Below are 18,439 nucleotides of genomic sequence, written 5' to 3'. Positions count from 1 at the left end.
TTACCTAGAGCAATCTACACATTCAATGCAATCCCCATCAAAATACCATCCACTTTTTTCAAAGAAATGGAACAAATAATCCTAAAATTTGTGTGGAACCAGAAGAGACCCCGAATAGCCAGAGGAATGTTGAAAAAGAAAAGCAAAGCCGGCGGCATCACAATTCCGGACTTCCAGCTCTATTACAAAGCTGTCATCATCAAGACAGTAGGGTACTGGCACAAAAACAGACACATAGATCAATGGAACAGAATTGAGAGCCCAGAAATGGACCCTCAACTCTATGGTCAACTCATCTTGGACAAAGCAGGAAGAATGTCCAATGGAAAAAAGACAGTCTCTTCAACAAATGGTGTTGGGAAGATTGGACAGCCACATGCAGAAGAATGAAACTGGACCATTTCCTTACACCACACACAAAAATAGACTCCAAGTGGTTGAGAGACCTAACGTGAGACAGGAGTTCATCAAAATCCTAAAGGAGAACACACAGGTAGCAACCTCTTCCACCTCAGCCGCAGGAACTTCTTCCTAGAAACATCGCCAAAGGCAAGGGAAGCAAGGGCAAAAATGAACTATTGGGGTTTCAACAAGATCAAAAGCTTTTGCACAGCAAAAGAAACAGTCCACAAAACCAAAAGACAACCGACAGAATGGGAGAAAATATTTGCAAATGACATCAGATAAAGGGCTAGTATCCAAAATCTATAAAGAACTTATCCAACTCAACACCCAAAGAACAAATAATCCAATCAAGAAATGGGCAGAAGACATGAACAGACATTTTTCCAAAGAAGACATCCAAATGGCCAACAGACACATGAAAAAGTGCTCAACATCACTCAGTGTCAGGGAAATCTAAAGCAAAACTTCAATGAGATACCATCTCACACCAGTCAGAATGGCTAAATTAAGAAGTCAGGAAACGACAGATGTGGGGGGGCATGTGGAGAAAGGGGAACCCTCCTACACTGTTGGTGGGAATGCAAGCTGGTGCAACCACTCTGGAAAACAGTATGGAGGTTCCTCAAACAGTTGAAAATAGAGCTACCATACGATCCAGCAATTGCACTACTGGGTTTTTACCACAAAGATACAAATGTAGGGATCCGAAGGGGTACGTGCACCCCAATGTTTATAGCAGCAATGTCCACAATAGCCAAACTGTGGAAAGAGCCAAGATGTCCATCGACAGATGAATGGATAAAGAAGATGTGGTATATATACACAATTGAATATTATGCAGCCATAAAAAGGAATGAGATCTTGCCATTTGCAAAGACGTGGATGGAACTGGAGGGTGTTATGCTGAGTGAGATAAGTCAATCAGAGAAAGACATGTATCATATGACTTCACTAATAGGAGGAATTCTTAATCTCAGCAAACAAACTGAGTGTTGCTGGAGTGGTGGGGGTGGGAGGGATGAGGTGCCTGGGTGATAGACATTGGGTATGGTATGTCCTATGGTGAGCGCTGTGAATGGTACAAGACTTTTGAATCACAAATCTGTACTTCTGAAACAAATAATGCAACATATGTTAAGAAAAAAGAAAAAGAAGATAGCAGGAGGGGAAAAATGAAGGGGAGTAAGTCGGACGGGGAGACTTACCATGAAAGACGATGGACTCTGTAAACCAAAGTGAGGGTTCTAGAGGGGAGGAGGATGGGGGGATGGGTTAGCCTGGTGATGGGTATTAAAGAGGGCACATTCTGCATGGAGCTCTGGGTGTTATGCACAAACAATGAATCATGGAGCACTACATCAAATACTAATGATGTAATGTATGGTGATTAACATAACAATAAAAAAATAAAAAAAGCAGAAATTATACCTATTCTACTGAAGCTGTTTCAAAAAATAGAAATAGAATGAAAACTTCCAAACTCCCTTTATGAGGAGTTTGGCGATCAAGCATAACCTTGGTCCCAAACCAGACAAAGACCCCACATAAAAGGAAAATTACAGATCAATATACCTGATGAGTATGGACAGTAAAATACTCACCAAGGTCCTAGCCAATAGGATTCAGCAGTACCTTAAAAGAATTATTCACCAAGACCAGGCGGGATTTATTTCTGGGATACAAGGGTTGTTCAATATTCACAAATCAATCAACATGATAATGAACATTAATAAGAGAAAAGACAAGAAACCTATGATCCTTTCAATTGATGCAGGGACAGCATTTGGCAAAATACAGCAATGCTTCTCGATTAAAACTGTTCAAAGTATAGGGAGAGAGGGACATACCTCAAATTCCAAAAAAGAGATCTATGAAAAGCCCACAGCAAAAGTCATTCTCAGAGGGGGAAAATTAAGAGCTTTTCTCTTAGTGTTAGGAACATTACAGGGATGGCCACTCTCATCATTACTGTTGAACATAGTACTGGAATCCTAGCCTCAGCAGTCAGACAACAAAAAGAAAGTAAAAGGCATTCAAATTGTCAGAGAGGAAGTCAAACTCTCTCTCTTTGCAGGTGACATGATACTTTATGTGGGAGAACCCAAGAGATTCCAACCCAAATTACTAGAACTTATAGAACAATTCAGCAATGTGGCAGGATACAAAATCCATGCAAAGAAATCAGTTGCATTTCTATACACTAACAATGTAACTGAAGAAAGAGAAATTAATGAATCAATTCCATTTAAACAGCCCCCAAAACCATAAAATACCTAGGAATAAACCTAACCAAAGAGGTATAGGATCTCTACTATAGAAATTTCAGAACACTTATGAAAGTAATTGAAGACACAAAGAGATGGAAAAACATTCCAACCTCATGGATGGGATGAATAAACACTGTTAAAATAGCTATGCTGCCCAGAAATCTACATTTTCAATGCCATCCATATCCAAATATCATTGGGATTCTTCAAAGAGCTGGATCAAATAATCCCAGAATTTGTGTGGAACCAGAAAAGATCCCGAATTGCCAGGGGGAATGATGAAAAAGGAAACCAAAGCTGGGGGCACCACAATGACTGACTTCAAGCTATATTACAAAGTTGTAGTCATGAAGAGAGCATGGTATTGACACAAAAACAGACACATTCTTCAATGGAACAGAATAGAGAGCCCAGATATGGACACTCAACTCTATGGTCAACTAATCTTCAACAAAGCAGGACAAAATATCCAATGGAAAAAAAAAGATAGTCTCTTCAATAAATGGTGCTGGGAAAATTGGACAGCAACATGCAGAAGAATGAACCTGGACCATTATCTTACACTATACACAAAGATAAACTCAAAATGGATGAAAGACCTAAATATGAGACCGGAATCCATCAAAATTCCAGAGGAGAACTAAGTCAGTAACCTCCTCGACATTGGCTACAGCAACTTCTTTCATGACATGTCTCCAAAGGCAAGGGACACAAAAGCAAAAATGAACTTTTGGGACATCATCAAGATAAAAAGCTTCTGCACAGCAAAGGAAACAGTCAACAAAACTAAGAGGCAATCCACAGAACTGGAAAAAAATATTTGTAAATGACATTACAGATAAAGTGCTGGTATCCAAGATCTATAAAGAACTTCTCAAACTCAACACCCAAAATACAAATAATCAGGTCAAAAAATGGGCAGAAGACATGAACAGACACTTCTCAAAAGAAGACATACAAATGACTGACAGACACACAAAAAATGTTCAACATCACTAGCCATCAGGGAAATGCAAATGAAAACCGCAATGAGATGTCACCTTACATCAGCTAGAATGGCAAAAATTAACAAGGCAGGAAAAAACAGATGTTGGTAAGATTGTGGAGAAAGGGGAACCCTCTTACACTGTTGGTGGGAATGCAAGCTGGACAGCCACTCTGGAAAACAGTGTGGAAGTTCCTCAAGACATCACAAATAGTGGGCGCCTGGGTGGCTTAGTTGGTTAAGCGACTGCCTTTGGCTCAGGTCATGATCCTGGAGTCCTGGGATCGAGTCCCGCATTGGGCTCCCCGCTCAGTGAGGAGCCTGCTTCTCCCTCTAACCCTCCCCCCTCTCATGTTCTCTCTCTCTCTCTCATTCTCACTCTCTCAAAACAAATAAATCTTAAAAAAAAAAGACATCACAAATAGAGTTACCCTATGACCCAGCAATTGCATACTAGATATTTACCTCAGAGGTACAGATGTAGTGAAAAGAAGGGTCACATGCACCCCAATGTTCATAGCAACAATGTCCATAATAGCCAAACTGTGGGTGAAGCCAAGATGTCCTTCAACAGATGAATGGATAAAGAAGATGTGGCTCATAAATACAATAGGATATGACTCAATCATCAGAAAGGATGTATATGTACCATTTACACTGACATGGATAGAAATGGAGGAGATTGTGCTAAGTGAAATAAGTCAAGCAGAGAAAGACAATTATCATAGGGTTTCACTCATATGTGGAACATAAGGGATAGTGTAAGGATCATAGGAGAAGGGAGGGAAAACTGAAAGGGAAGATATCTGAGAGGGAGAAAAACCATGAGAGACCCCAGACTCTGGGAAACAAACTGAAGGTTAGAGAAGGAAGGGGGTGGGGGGATGGGTGAATAGGTGATAGGTATTAAGGAGGGCATAAGTTATCATGAGAACTGGATGTAATACACAACTAATGAATCATTGAACATTACATGAAAAACTGATGAAGTAGTATATGTTCACTAATTGAAAATAATAATAATAATAATAAAACAATTGTACAGAAACTAAAGAAAAAAAGAAAAACCTAGAACAGCTCAATGAAATGATGAGCTGGTTGTTTGAAAAAAATATAATGAAATTGATAATCCTCTGGCTAGATTTATCAAAATAAAAAATAGAAAGAACCCTAATAAATAAATTTACAAATATGACTGGAGTAATAACAACCACCTACACAGAAATAAAACAATTATAAGAGAATCTGATGACAACCTAGAAGACATGGATAAATTTCTATAAATATATACACTATGAAACCTGAAACTGGAAGAAATAGAAAACTGTAATAGATAAATAACCACAAAGAAATAGACTCAGTAATCAAAAACTCCCAACAAACAAATATCCAGTATCCAAGGACTTCACAGTGAATTCTATCAAATAGTTAAAAAAGAGTTATTACCTATACTTCAACCTATATCTCACCGCTCCCCCCACAAAAAAAGAAAATAAAGGAAACTTCCAAAGCATTCTATGAGGCCAGCTTTTACTTGATACCAAACTGGATAAAAACTTGACTGAAGAAGGGAATTATGGGTCAATATGTTATATTAGAGAGTTGCAGTGATTAAGACAGTATGGTACTGTCAGAAAAAAATAGACAATGACCAATGGAACAGAATGGAAAATCCAGAAACACAACTATATGATCAATTACTCTTTAACAAAGTAGGAAAGAATGACAAATGGTAAAGACAGTCTCTTCAACAAATGGTTTTGGGAAAACTGGATATCTACCTGCGAAAAATGAAACTGGACTACTTTCTTACAACATGCACAAAAATATATATAAGCCTGTGTGCTTAGTCAGTGAAATGTCTGCCTTCAGTTCAGGTCATGATCTCTTGGTCCTGAGATCTAGCCCCACATGGCACTGGTTTTCCTGCTCAGCAGGGAGTCTGCTTCTCTTTCTCACTATCCCCCTTACCCTCCCCACACTCATTCTCTGTCTCAAATAAATAAATACAATCTTTAAAAATATAATCAACTTAGATGAAAGATCTAAATGTGAGGCCTGAAACCATAAATATCCTAGAGTAGAACACAAACAATAACTTATTTGACATTGGCCATAGAAACTTCTTTCTTGATATATCTCCTGAGATAAGGGAAACAAAAATAAAAATAAACTATTGGGGCTTCATCAAAAATAATAATTTCACTACATCAAAATCTAACGATGTGATGTATGGTGATTAACATAACTTAATAAAATTTAAAAAATAATAATAATTTTTAAAAAGCCTCTGCAAAGTGAAGGAAATGATCAACAAAACTAAAGGTTATCTTTGGAATGAGAGAAGAGATTTGCAAATGACACAACTGATAAAGGGTTGGTATCCAAAATATATAAAGAACTTATCAAACTCAACACCCCAAACATGAATATCCAATTAAGAAATGGGCAGAAGACATGATAGACATTATTCCAAAGAAGACATACAAATGGCCAACAGACACATGTAAGGATGCTCAACATCACTCATCTTCAGGGAAATACAAATCAAAACTACAATGAGATATCAGCTCACAACTGTCAGAATCGCTAAAATTAACAGAGGAGAGAATGTGTGTTCAGGAGCATGTAGAGAAAGGGGATCCCACTTGCACTGTTGGTTGGAATGCAAAATGATGAAGGCACTCTCAAAAATACTATGGGTGTTCCTCAAAAACTTAAAAATAGAACTACCCACCATCCATTAATTACACTACTAGGTTTTGACCTAAAATATAAAATAATAATAATAATAATTCTAAGGAATATGTGGACCCTGATCTTTATTTTATTTTAAAACTGATTGATGGATTGATTAATTTTAGATAGAGAGAGAGCAGGAAGTGGGGCAGAAGGAGAGAATCTCAAGCAGAATCTCCACTGACCATGGAGCCTGAATTGGTGCTCAATCTCAGGACCCTGAGATCATGACCTGAGCTGAAATCAACAGATGGCCACTTAACTGAAAGAGCCACCCAGGCACCCCTGCATCCTGATCTAAAAAAATTAAAAAAAATTGATTAAAATAAAATTATTATGTACAATAATGAAATTATATAAATAGTCCATGTTCATCAACTGATGAATGGATAAGGGAGAAGTTATCACCTTCCTTATCTATCTATCTATCTATATGCATATATATACATATATATGTATATATAATGGAATATTAGCCATAAAAAAGAATGAAATCTTTCCATTTGCAATAACATGGATGGATCTAGATAGTATTATGCTAAGTGAAATAAGTGAGTCAGAGATTGACAAATACTATATGATTTATCTCATATGTGGATTTTAGGAAGCAAAACACATGGTCACAGGGGGAAAAAGACAGAGAGAGAGAGAAAGAGAGAGAGATAAATCAAGAAACAGACTCTTAACTATAGAGAACAAACTGATGGTTACCAGAGGGGATTGGAAGGGTGGAGCAATTTCTTAATTAAGTGATGGCAATTAAGGAGTACACTTGTGGTGAATACTGGGTGATGTATGCAAATTTTGGCTCACCATATTCTACATATGAAACTAATATAACACTGTATGCTATCTGGAATTAAAAACAAAATTAATAACTCAGGAAACAGCAGATGTGGAGGAGGATATGGAGATAGGGGAACCATCTTAAAATGTTTGTGGGAATGCAAACTGATGCATCCAATGTGGAAAATAGTATGGAAGTTCCTCAAAAAGTTAAAATAGAACTACCATATGACCCAACAATTGCACTACTAGGTCTTCATTCTAAGAATACAAAAATAGTGATTCAAAGGAGCACCTGCATCCCAATGTATATAGCAGCAATGTCCACTCTAGATAAATATGGAAAGAGCCCAGATGCCCCATGATAGATGACTGGATGAAGAAGATGTGATACACACACACACACACACACACACACACACACACACACACACCAGAATAATAAGTCATCAAAAAAATGAAATCTTGCCAAAGCTGAATCAGAAAGAAGATAAAATCTGAACAGTATGATTCTGAGTAATAAATACTGAATTGGTAATCAAAAATCTCTTGACATTAAAAAAAAGGACCAGATGGATTCACAAGTGAATTCCAGCAAAAGTTTAAAGAGTTAATACTGATTATCCTCAAACTATTCCAAAAAATATAAGAGGAAGGAAACCTTCCAAATACATTACTTCAGGCCAGCTTTTCCTTGATACCAAAACCAAAGACACTAAAGCAAAACCAAACCAAACATAAGTAGGTCAATATTCCTGATTAACATAGATGCAAATCCTCAAAAAATATTGGCACAACACATTCAACAATACTTTAAAAAATTCAAAATTCTCCATGGTCAATGTGGGTTTCTTCTGGGGATGAAAGGATGGTTCACTATTCACAAATCAATCAACACAATACACCACATTAATAACGGATAAAATTATTTAATCATCTCCATAGGTGCAGAAAAAGGTTTACATAATATGATTTTTTCATGATTAAAACTCTTAACAAAGTGGATTTAGAGGGAACACACCTTAATGTAATAAAAGTCATATCAACAAACCCACAATTAACATTATATTTAATGGTAAAAATTGAGAGCTTTTCCTCTAGTAACAAGAACAAGAGAAGGATGTCCACTCTGCCACTTTCACTGAAAATAGCAAAGAAATTACACATATACTATATGCATAGAAGACCCTAAGGACTCCACCAAGAAACTATTAGAATAAATCAATTCAGTAAAGTTGCATGATACAAAATTATTATACAGAAATCATTTGCTTCTCTATACACTAATAATAGAGCAGTAGGAAAAATAAGCTTTAAAAAATCCCATTTAAAATTGCACGAAAAAAATAAAATAACCAAGACTAAACTTCACAAAGGAGATAAATGGCCTATACTCTGAAAACTATAAAATATTGATTAAAGGAATTTAGATGACCAAAACAAATAGAAAGATATTCCATGCTCATGGATTGGAAGAATTAATATTGTTAAAATAGCCATACTACCCAAATCATGCTACAAACTCAGTGCAATCCCTATCCAAATACCAACAAAAGCTTTCCCATAACTCAGACAAATAACTGTGATATATATATGGAACCGCAAAAGACCTTGAATATCCAAAGTAATGTTCAGAAAGAAGAACAAAGCTGGATATATCACAATCCCAGTTACATAATATACCACAATGGTATAATAATTAAAGCAGTATGTTACTGGCATAAAAATAGACACCAGCTCAATGGAAGTAAATAGGGAGCCCAGAAATAAAGTCCTGTTTATATGGTCAATCTATGACAAAGGAGGCAAGCATATAGAATGCGAGAAAAAAATCCTCTTCAGTAAATAGTACTGGTTTAACTGGATAACTACATACAAAAGAATGAAACTGACTCACTTTCTTACACCATACACAGAAATAAAAATGGATTAAAGACCTAAATCTGAGATCTGTAACCAAAACGCTTCTCGAAGAAAACATAGGCAACAATCTCTTCAACATTGATCTTAGCAACACATTTATGTATGCGTTAGCTGAGGCAAGGGAAACAAAAACAAAGCTAAACTACTGGAACTACACCAAAATAAAAAGCTTTTGCACAGTGAAGGAAACTACCAACAAAGTAGTCAGCAGCCTATTGAATGTGAGAAGGTATTTGTAAGTGATACAACTGATAAGAGCTTAATACCCAAAATATATAAAATGCATAAAATACATAAAACTCAATGCCAAAAATAAAAGGAAAATAAAGAAAAAAAACAAGTAATTCATTTAAAAATGAACAGAGGACCTGATTAGACAATTTTCAAAAAAATTTATACAGATATCCAATAGACACATGTAAAAAAGGTCAACATTACTAATCATCAGTGAAATTCAAATCAGAACCATGATATGTCATCTAACACTGGTCACAATGGCTAGTATCTAAAAGATAATAAATATGGGGCACCTGGGTAGTGCAGTTGGTTAAGTGCCCCACTCTTCATTTTGGCTCAGGTCATGATCTCAGGGTCCCGCGATTGAGCCCCAAGTGGGACTCCAGGCTCAGCAGGTAGTCTGCTTGAGTTTTTCTCCTTCCCCCTTCCCTCTGCCCCAACCCCCCTCTGAAATGCATAAAATAAATCTTAAAAACAATTAAAAAGATAATAAATACTAAGTGTTGGCAAGGATGTGGAAAAAAGAGAACCGTCACACACTGTTGGTGGGAATCTAAATTAGTGCAGCCACTGTGGAAAACAGCATGGAGTTTCTTTAGTAAACTATAAATAGAAATACTGTATAATCCAGCAATTCCACCACTGATATTTACTCCCCCATAAATGGAATCACTAATTCAAAAACATATATGCGGGGCGCCTGGGTGGCTCAGATGGTTAAGCGTCTGCCTTCGGCTCAGGTTATGATCCCAGGGTCCTGGGATTGGGTCCCGCATTAGGCTCCCTGCTCCTTGGGAGCCTGCTTCTCCCTCTGCTTCTCTCTCTCTCTCTCTCTCCCCCTCTGTCTCTCATGAATAAATAAATAAAATCTTTAAAAAATAAAAAAAACCCAAAAACATATATGCTGCACTATTTTTATTGCAGTATTATTTATAATATCCAAGATATGAAAGCAAACTAAGTGTCCTTGCACAGATGAATGAATAAATAATATGTGTGAATAATATAATGCAGCCAAAGAAAGACCTTGCCATTTGCAACAACATGGATGAACCTAGAGGGTATTATGGGAAGTGAGATTTCAGACAAAAACAAAACCATATGGTGGCACTTATATGTGGAATATTAAAAACAACAACAACAACAACAACAAAAATAAAGCAGAACCAGACCCATAAATACAGAGAACACACTGGTGGTTGCAGAAGTGGGGGGCGAGGGCATGGAAGGGAGTGGGAGGTACAGGCATCCAATTATGAAATGAATAAATCTTGTGGATGAAAGGTGCAACACAGGGAATATAATCTCTGGTATTGTAACAGTTGTGTAGTGAGAGATGTTAGCTACACTTCTGGTGAACAAAGAAATCATAATATATACAGTTGTGGAATCATGATGTTGTACACCGAAACTAACATAATCTTGGTTATTAACTGTACATTTTTATTAAGTTTTTCATTTTAATTACAGTGTAGTCAATGATTCAATTGGTTGATTGATAATGAGCAGTGACACTAGAATTGCAAACTTAGGTGAATTTTCCAAATAATTAGCAATTTAGTCAATTTTTTCAAACAATTCCCAATAATGTCCTAATGTTTTGATACACTATGCTCTAGCTGATAAATACTCCTTTTCTTCCTTGAAAAATATATTTCCCACATTTTTGAAAAACTATCTTTTTCAGGAGTGCCTAAATGGCTCAGTCAGTTAAGTGTCCAACTCTTGATTTTGGCTCAGGTCATGATCTCAGGGTCCTGAGATTGAGCCCTGAGTTGGGCTCCACACTCAGTATGGAGTCTGCTGGATATTTTGTCTCTCTCCCTCTGTCCCTCCCCCCTCAAGGTACTCTAAATAAGTAAGTAAGTAAGTAAGTAAGTAAGTAAGTAAGTAAGTAATAAAATCTTAAAGAGAATTAAAAATGATCTTTTTCATTTTGACCAAATAGACGCTATTGGACACTTTGAGAGTTCTATGTTGTACATAAATTTAGAGGTACAAAGTATATCGATTGCATGAACTGGGAGGTGATGAGAGTAGAACTTTAATACAATTCTTCACACTATGTTTTTTTTTGTTGTTTGTTTGTTTTTAGCTTTTCCTTTGATTACTTTCCTGATTCTTTTCAACACTAGTTGAGGTATATCATGTTGGCAGGAAAGTAGCCCTCAAGATACCGGAAATTCACTCAATGGAGAAAAACTAAATAGAAACACGTCTTGGTTCTACAGGAATAGCTACATAGGGCTATCTATAGTACCAACATTAGTTCTGAAGAAAACATTTGTTTAAAGTTATCATTGGACACATTGAAAAATAGAGTACAGAAGTGCTACAGGCTGTGGGTAGCCAGTCTTCTTAGAGAAAAGTTATCAAGTTATAGCACAGAGAAACAGGCTCTTGTAGGAGACTTTTTTTCCCTGCCTAGGGACTGGAGAAAGGTAGTCACAGACAGTCATGGCCCATGAAGAAATGTTCTGAATACTGCTCTTGATTGCATACGCCCCAAAATCAGAGAATACCTGCATTCTGATACCAAAAATCCCATCCTAATGCTAAACTAAGATTTCAGGTAACAAATTATGTCACAGAGAATTTGATTATCTCTGGGTGCATAAACAAGAACATAACAAAACAAACAAATAAGTAATCTAGTTTCTAAGTTCATTTAAGTATCAGATCACAAACAAAACAAGTGTATTTTTTTTTCTTCTTAATGAAATAATTGACCTTGACCAGACAACCTCAATTATCTGACAAACATGCAGAGCCATGAGTATGTAGATGAAATTATTTTTTCTGTTCAGGTTTTCTTGTCTGCAACTTAAAATGCTAAAGACCTCTTATGCACCATTTATAATTTTTGTTACTATTATTCTCTAATTCTTCCACAAATGAAGCAAATGCCCCCCCTTTTTTTTACCTTTGGATTTTCTAACACACACAAGTAGAACAATGATGATTGTAGCAGTGGCCAGGAGAAACAGGATAATGACCAACCCCACTATCCAAGGACAGTCCATGGGGAACAAGGTATCTGAAAAATAGAGATTGTCTCACTTAGTATCCAGGTTGGCATCAGTGACTTGGCTGCTGGGAACAAATCCAAAATGTTTTCTTTTATGAGACATTGCTAGGAATGGCACAAATTCTAAGTCTCACCTATCCTTGCAATTCTACAGAATTCAGGAATGCTAAAGATGCTTCTGTTTCCTTTCTTGTTCCTAATGTATCAAGACTCAGAATGTTTATTTTATAAATTATCACATGTTTTATTATGCAAGAAACATACAAATAATGCATCAGACATCCATGTATCCACAACTAAGATTTAACAAACATTAATACTACTATATTTGTAACAGATAATTCTCTCATAATAAAAAATCTACAAATGCAATTAACTATTTATTTTCATTCTTTCTCTTCTTTCTCCTAAAGTTCCCCAAACAGACTTTTCCATACATCCTTTCTATCCAGTTATTTTCTACATAAACATATATGTGAGCTTGACAATATGCCAATGAGTGATGTGGGGCTTCTCTAAAGATTAAAGGAGAAATTGTGACATCTTGGATAATAAGCCAAATGGGATTCATGTTCTAGGTTCTAGAGACAGAGATTTATTTCAATTCAAAGTTTCTTATGATATATCTGTCAGTTAGCAATTTAAAGCAGCAAAATTGACTATCATTTTGATATTTTTCTATTTTAATGTTGTTCCAAAAGAGGCACCAAGGACACTCTTACTCAAGGACTACCATCATTTAATATCTCAACAAGATGTCTGTGTAGTTTTTAATTGATGAATTCAAATATATAAGTATAAAAAATCTTTAATACATTTTATCTGTTACATTCAGATTTTCAAGAGTCTTGTAATATTACTCCAACTCATGATTTCCTCTTATATATTTCAACTTCTTTTTTCACAATAAAAGCCTAAGTAAGAGGCTGTTCATTTCCCCTTTCCTAACTTTGTTTTACTAAGATAATTGGAAAAAACAAACAAACAAAGATCCTCTATTCTGGTTTACATGTTTATTTCATTCACATTTCCAACCTCAATTCCTCTTTCTAATTATCTTAAACCATTGTGACTTCCCAAATTAAAGTATTACACAGATGACACTTTTCTTGTTGATAAAAGGTCATACAAATTTTTATCCATTGTAGAAAAATAGAGCTCAGCAGTTTTCTAAGTAATGGGGACATAAAATAAATAAGATATAGTGTCCTCCGGAGTTTATTATTCTATCTGAGGAAATAGTGAAACATATAATCACAACAATGTATGCATAAAGATGGCACTTAACACAGAATGGGTTGGAGACCACATCCTGGGAAGATTAGGTTAGTATTAAGGGACCAGTAAGAAACTCTTAGTGACAGGAAAATGAAACAAATGTGTCAATAACAGTCTACAAGGGGTATTGCATGGTTGAATATGTTCAGAGAGTTAATGTGGGGTAAGGAGGCATTGGAAACAAGGAAGAGAGGGATGAAAGATGAAGCTGGAGAGATAAGAAAGGTCAAGAGATAAAGAATGTTGTTGAAAGGCTGTAATACTTCAAATAAAGAAACTTGCATAGACGGGAAGCTGCAGGATATCATTTGGGCAAACTATTTATTTGAAAGATTATTTTGGGTAGGCATAAAGAGTAGACTGGAATGTCTGAGCTGTTCTCTGCCTGTGATATTAATTAATTTTGTTAATACTAATAACAATTTCATGAGGTAGACCCTAATATTACCCATATGTAACAGATGGGAACGGTGCACAGGGAGCTCAGTACTTACCCAAGATCATGAAGCTGGTAAATGGCCCTACCAGGGTTCAAATTCAATTTGACAGATGGGAGAAAACACTAAGTTGTGAAAAGTGCTTTCCCTAGGCAATGGATCAGGAGGAGTTTAGGAGGAACTTTGAAAGATATCTCAAAATACTTTATTGCCCTTTGAATGTTTTTATACATTCACATATTCATTTTTATAAAGTAGGACAATGACATTTCTGTCACAAAAAGAAATACAAAACAAGACCAAAAATATGAATTTTTACAAGTTCCCCACATTAAGAGTTACAAATGGATAAACTAGAACATTCTAGGTCTGTCAGTCATAGGTCTTTGTCAGTAATATCTTCTCAATTAGCAGGGAAAACTCAAGATACAGACTTTGGAGGGAACTGACCTGCCAAAGAAACATGCACTTCCTTCTCCACATTGAGTATTAGGTTCCTTACAACACAGGACACTTTTGCTGTTGAACTTTTGTCCACTGTGAGAGATGATTCCACACGAAACAGTCCACTTTCTTCTATTGTTTTTGTCTCAGAGGCTGGCGTCAAGTGCAGTCCTTGATGGTCCCTCCATTGCAGCTCAGGCTCTGGATACCACCCCATGGATGTGCAGGTTAACTTAATTTCCTGCCTATTTCCAGGCTCAATGAGAAAATGAGGAACCATACCTGAGACTAGAATAGCCAAAGAGAGACAGAGAAATTATACTTCACCAAGAGTTTTGTTGCCATTTTACATTTTAATTAGTTTCTTAGGAAACTCAGTTTTCTTATTTATAAAAGTGGGGGTTAGAAAAATAACTAGTCACAAAGAATTTTGGAGAAAACAAATCAGCTGTATCAACATTTAAGAAGTGTCCATATGCCAAGCATGTCTGTATTGGTTTCTTTTTCCTCTATCGCCTTTGAAACATTACTGATTATTTTACCTGATAATTCATAAATTTGGGTAGAAGAACACTTTATCAACTTATTTGCAGCCTCTAAAGTAAAAGGCACATATCAGTTAGTGGTTATCTGTGACAAATTGTTAGTCATTCCTCAAATATCTTTTAATCCCTAAATCTAAAGAAGTACTTTTTAAAAAAGATTTTATTTATTTATTTGAGACAGAGAGAGACAAAGAACACAAGCAGGAGGAGGGGCAGAGGGAGTGGTACAAGCAGATTTCCCACTGAGCGGGGAGCTTGATGTAGGGCTCCTTCCCAGGACCATGAGATCATGACTTGAGCCAAAGTCAGACACTTAAACACCTGAGCCACCCAGGTGCCCCAAGATGTTATTTTACATAAGAACTTCTTATAATTTTGGGAATGCTACCAACATCAATGTACTCCAAATAACTAGTTATGGGTGACTACTGAGCACCTGAATATTGTTAGGAACTGAAATTCATATTTTAATCAATTAAATTTATTTCAACTAAGTTTACATTTCAATGTAACATGTGCCTAGTAGCTACCATTTTGGATGGTACAATGGGGAACTTTGGGGAACAATATAAGTTTTAACTGTGGATATGCCAGCCCAGGCTAAGAGGGCTTGTTTGAATCCCCCTTACAATTAGGAGTGGCTTTGATATGCTGGTGGAAGTGTTTGAAATGAAAATGATGTACATGCCTTCTAGAATATTTCCCTCAAAGGAAGGAGGTCACCTTTACCTTCACTCTTTCTCTCTTCTCAAGGGCTGGAGCACACAGAGTGTCTGTAAGTCATCTTCAAAAGTGGATTATGTGGATATAGCAAAGCATCAAGATAAGAAATGTGTGAACCTGATAGTGTCTAGCCATTCTTTCAGTTCTGTGCTCCCTTCTGCCTTCAACTCAGAGGAAAGAAGCTCTGGTTTAAGCAACTGTCTTTGGAAGTTCAGTGAATAGTATGCAGCATTCCACACAGTATTATGTACAGTAACTAATACAATCTATAACAAAAACAACAAAAAGATCAAATTACAGGGATCAAATTATCCTTGTTTTGGTTTGAATTATATCTTCTGAAAAGATATGTTCAAGTCCTAACCTTCAATATCTGTGCCCTTATTTGGATACCATTTTCTACATGTAATTAGTAAAGTGGAAAATATACTGGATTAAGGTGGGTCCTAATCCAAAGGGAATGTGGTCTATATGAACAGAAAGAAATTTGGACATAGAGACAGAGGGAAATTGGCTCTGTGAAGATGGAAGCAGAGGACGGAGAGATCCCAGCACAAGCTAAGGCATGCCTGGGGCTACCAGAAGCTAGAAGAGGCAAGGAAACACTCTCATCAGATGTTTCCCTGAGACCATAATCTTGATGACAACTTGAGTGTGGACTCTGGCTTCTAGAACGGTGAGAAGATATATTTCTGTTGTTTTTAGGCCATCCCATTTGTCGTAATTTGTTATGGCAGTCCTTCTATTAGGTTGGTGAAAGGAAATCATCTAATGTCATCTGATGTTGCATGGATGGCCAGACCCTGACAAACACCAGAGGAGGCAGTAAATAGCATGCCACACCAGTGATGACCTCGTTGGTCCCTCCAGTGTTGGTAATGATAAATGGTATTCTCAGAATACAATAGCTCTGAGAATCAGTAGAGCATCATGGTTGTGAGGATAAGCTCTGGAGTCAAAGGTTGTATTTGTACTGGCTGGCATCAGTGACCCAGTGTAACTAATGACCCAATCACTTTCGGCCTCCAATCCCCTTTTTGTAAAACAAGGATAAAAAGTGTCTCAAGTCATATGATTGGTATAATGATTGCTTCATATAAACTGCTTACTGGGCTGTAATAAACAAGTAAGTAAGTAAGTAAATAAATAAATAAATAGTATTCATCTTAAAGAGTTAATCAATAAAGGATACAAAGAAAAGACGGTGTTTTTTATTTTGTTTTGTTTTGTTTTGTTTTTGGCTGGGATCTTACAATATGAAAGGCCATCCCATTGCATTTCACGTATTCAGACTACCTTCTAAGAGTTGAAGGGAAATGGTATTATGGGTGGGTATTTTCTAAAGACAAAATTATATTTATCAGCTTTTTGTAGAAACACAATAAATATTGAATTAGTATCTGATTTTTCTGGAGAAAGAGGAGTGATGTTGTACTTCAAATTATGCCAGCCTATTTACCTTATTAAATGTGTGGGTTAAGGGAAAACACAACCTCTGGATACAGCATCAATTAATAATAGGGTGGGAATTAGGAGTGGGGTGTATGGATAATTTCAGAGGTTTAAAACATGTATTCCAAGTGTGGTGTTAGCTATTAATGACCTAATTGCATTATCAAGTCAAAACTGAGGGGTAAAAGTGGAGAAAAGTTTGCCAGCAGGAGAAGAAACCAGGTCACGATGGTTGTCCTATTATTGTGGATTTCAAACTGGCATACTTGAGGCCTGGTTGGTTTCTGACATAGCACAGGCTGACCTGAATACATTCTTCAACCATTTAAGTGTCTTGAATTTTCATTGTCTTATGGCCAGGGCAGGGAGAGAAAATCTATAGTGTCCATCCTTATGAGACTATCTGATTATGCCACCTAGTATCAGACCTTCATATTTATTTCTTATCTTTTAGAAAATATTTTGGTGTGTTTGCAGGCTATACTTGTGGTTGCCCAAATAGTTATTAATTGATTGATTTGCTTACCTGCATCCTGCAAGTGTCAAATTAGTTAGATAGTAGAGGGCAATTGATTTTAAGTAGAATTTAATGTTGGTGTTTACTGAGGTTCTGGGTTTCACAGAAATTATATTACCCACACTCCCCTGGATATTTAAATAGCACAGGGAAAGAGTTGGTTTTGTTTTGACTGAAGATATCGAAGAATATTTTCTTTAGGAGACGGTGTACAACTGTGGACCTGTCTGCAGAGACTGCATCTTTATCAGAAACTGGTTACTCATCCTGGGGCAAATATCACTCTTCCAGAAGGGAGAAATGGATTAAAGAAATTCATGCCAGAAATAACAGCAATTTTTTTTAAGATTTTATTTATTTATTGCAGAAAGAGAGAAGAGATAGTGACAGAGAGCACAATTGGGGAGGAGAGAAGAAGCAGTCTCCCCACTGAGCAAGGACGCTGATGCAGGACTCTGTCCCAGGACCCTGGGATCATAACCTGAGCCAAAGGCAGACACTTAACTGACTGAGCCACCCAGGCACCCCAGAAATTACAGTAACTAAGGGAATCAGAAGAAAACCTAAGGTCTCCAGCTAGAGAATATCAAGGACTCGGGAAGAGTCTGGAAGAGATGAAAACTTTTAATGCCACACATTGACACTACTTTTTATTGGGTATAGGTGTTGGACA

General features: G+C 36.6%; 1 protein-coding gene across 1 annotated transcript in view; it reads right to left on the bottom strand.

The window, feature by feature from the left end:
• The window catches only part of LOC112816250 (butyrophilin subfamily 1 member A1-like), a 67,911-nt gene that overhangs the window by 34,734 nt on the left and 14,738 nt on the right, over positions 1-18,439 (bottom strand). The window contains exons 3-4 of the mRNA XM_073887595.1: positions 14,536-14,817; positions 12,266-12,379 (exon numbers count right to left, since the gene is read on the bottom strand). Coding sequence (XP_073743696.1) covers positions 12,266-12,379; positions 14,536-14,817 — 396 coding nt within the window. The remainder of the gene's footprint in view (positions 1-12,265; positions 12,380-14,535; positions 14,818-18,439) is intronic.

The sequence above is a fragment of the Callorhinus ursinus genome, unplaced genomic scaffold (assembly GCF_003265705.2).
Source record: "Callorhinus ursinus isolate GAN/ISIS: 27379988/994484 unplaced genomic scaffold, GSC_fseal_2.0 scaffold81, whole genome shotgun sequence".
Classification (NCBI taxonomy): domain Eukaryota; kingdom Metazoa; phylum Chordata; class Mammalia; order Carnivora; family Otariidae; genus Callorhinus; species Callorhinus ursinus.
This window is presented reverse-complemented; position numbering and strand designations above follow the sequence as displayed.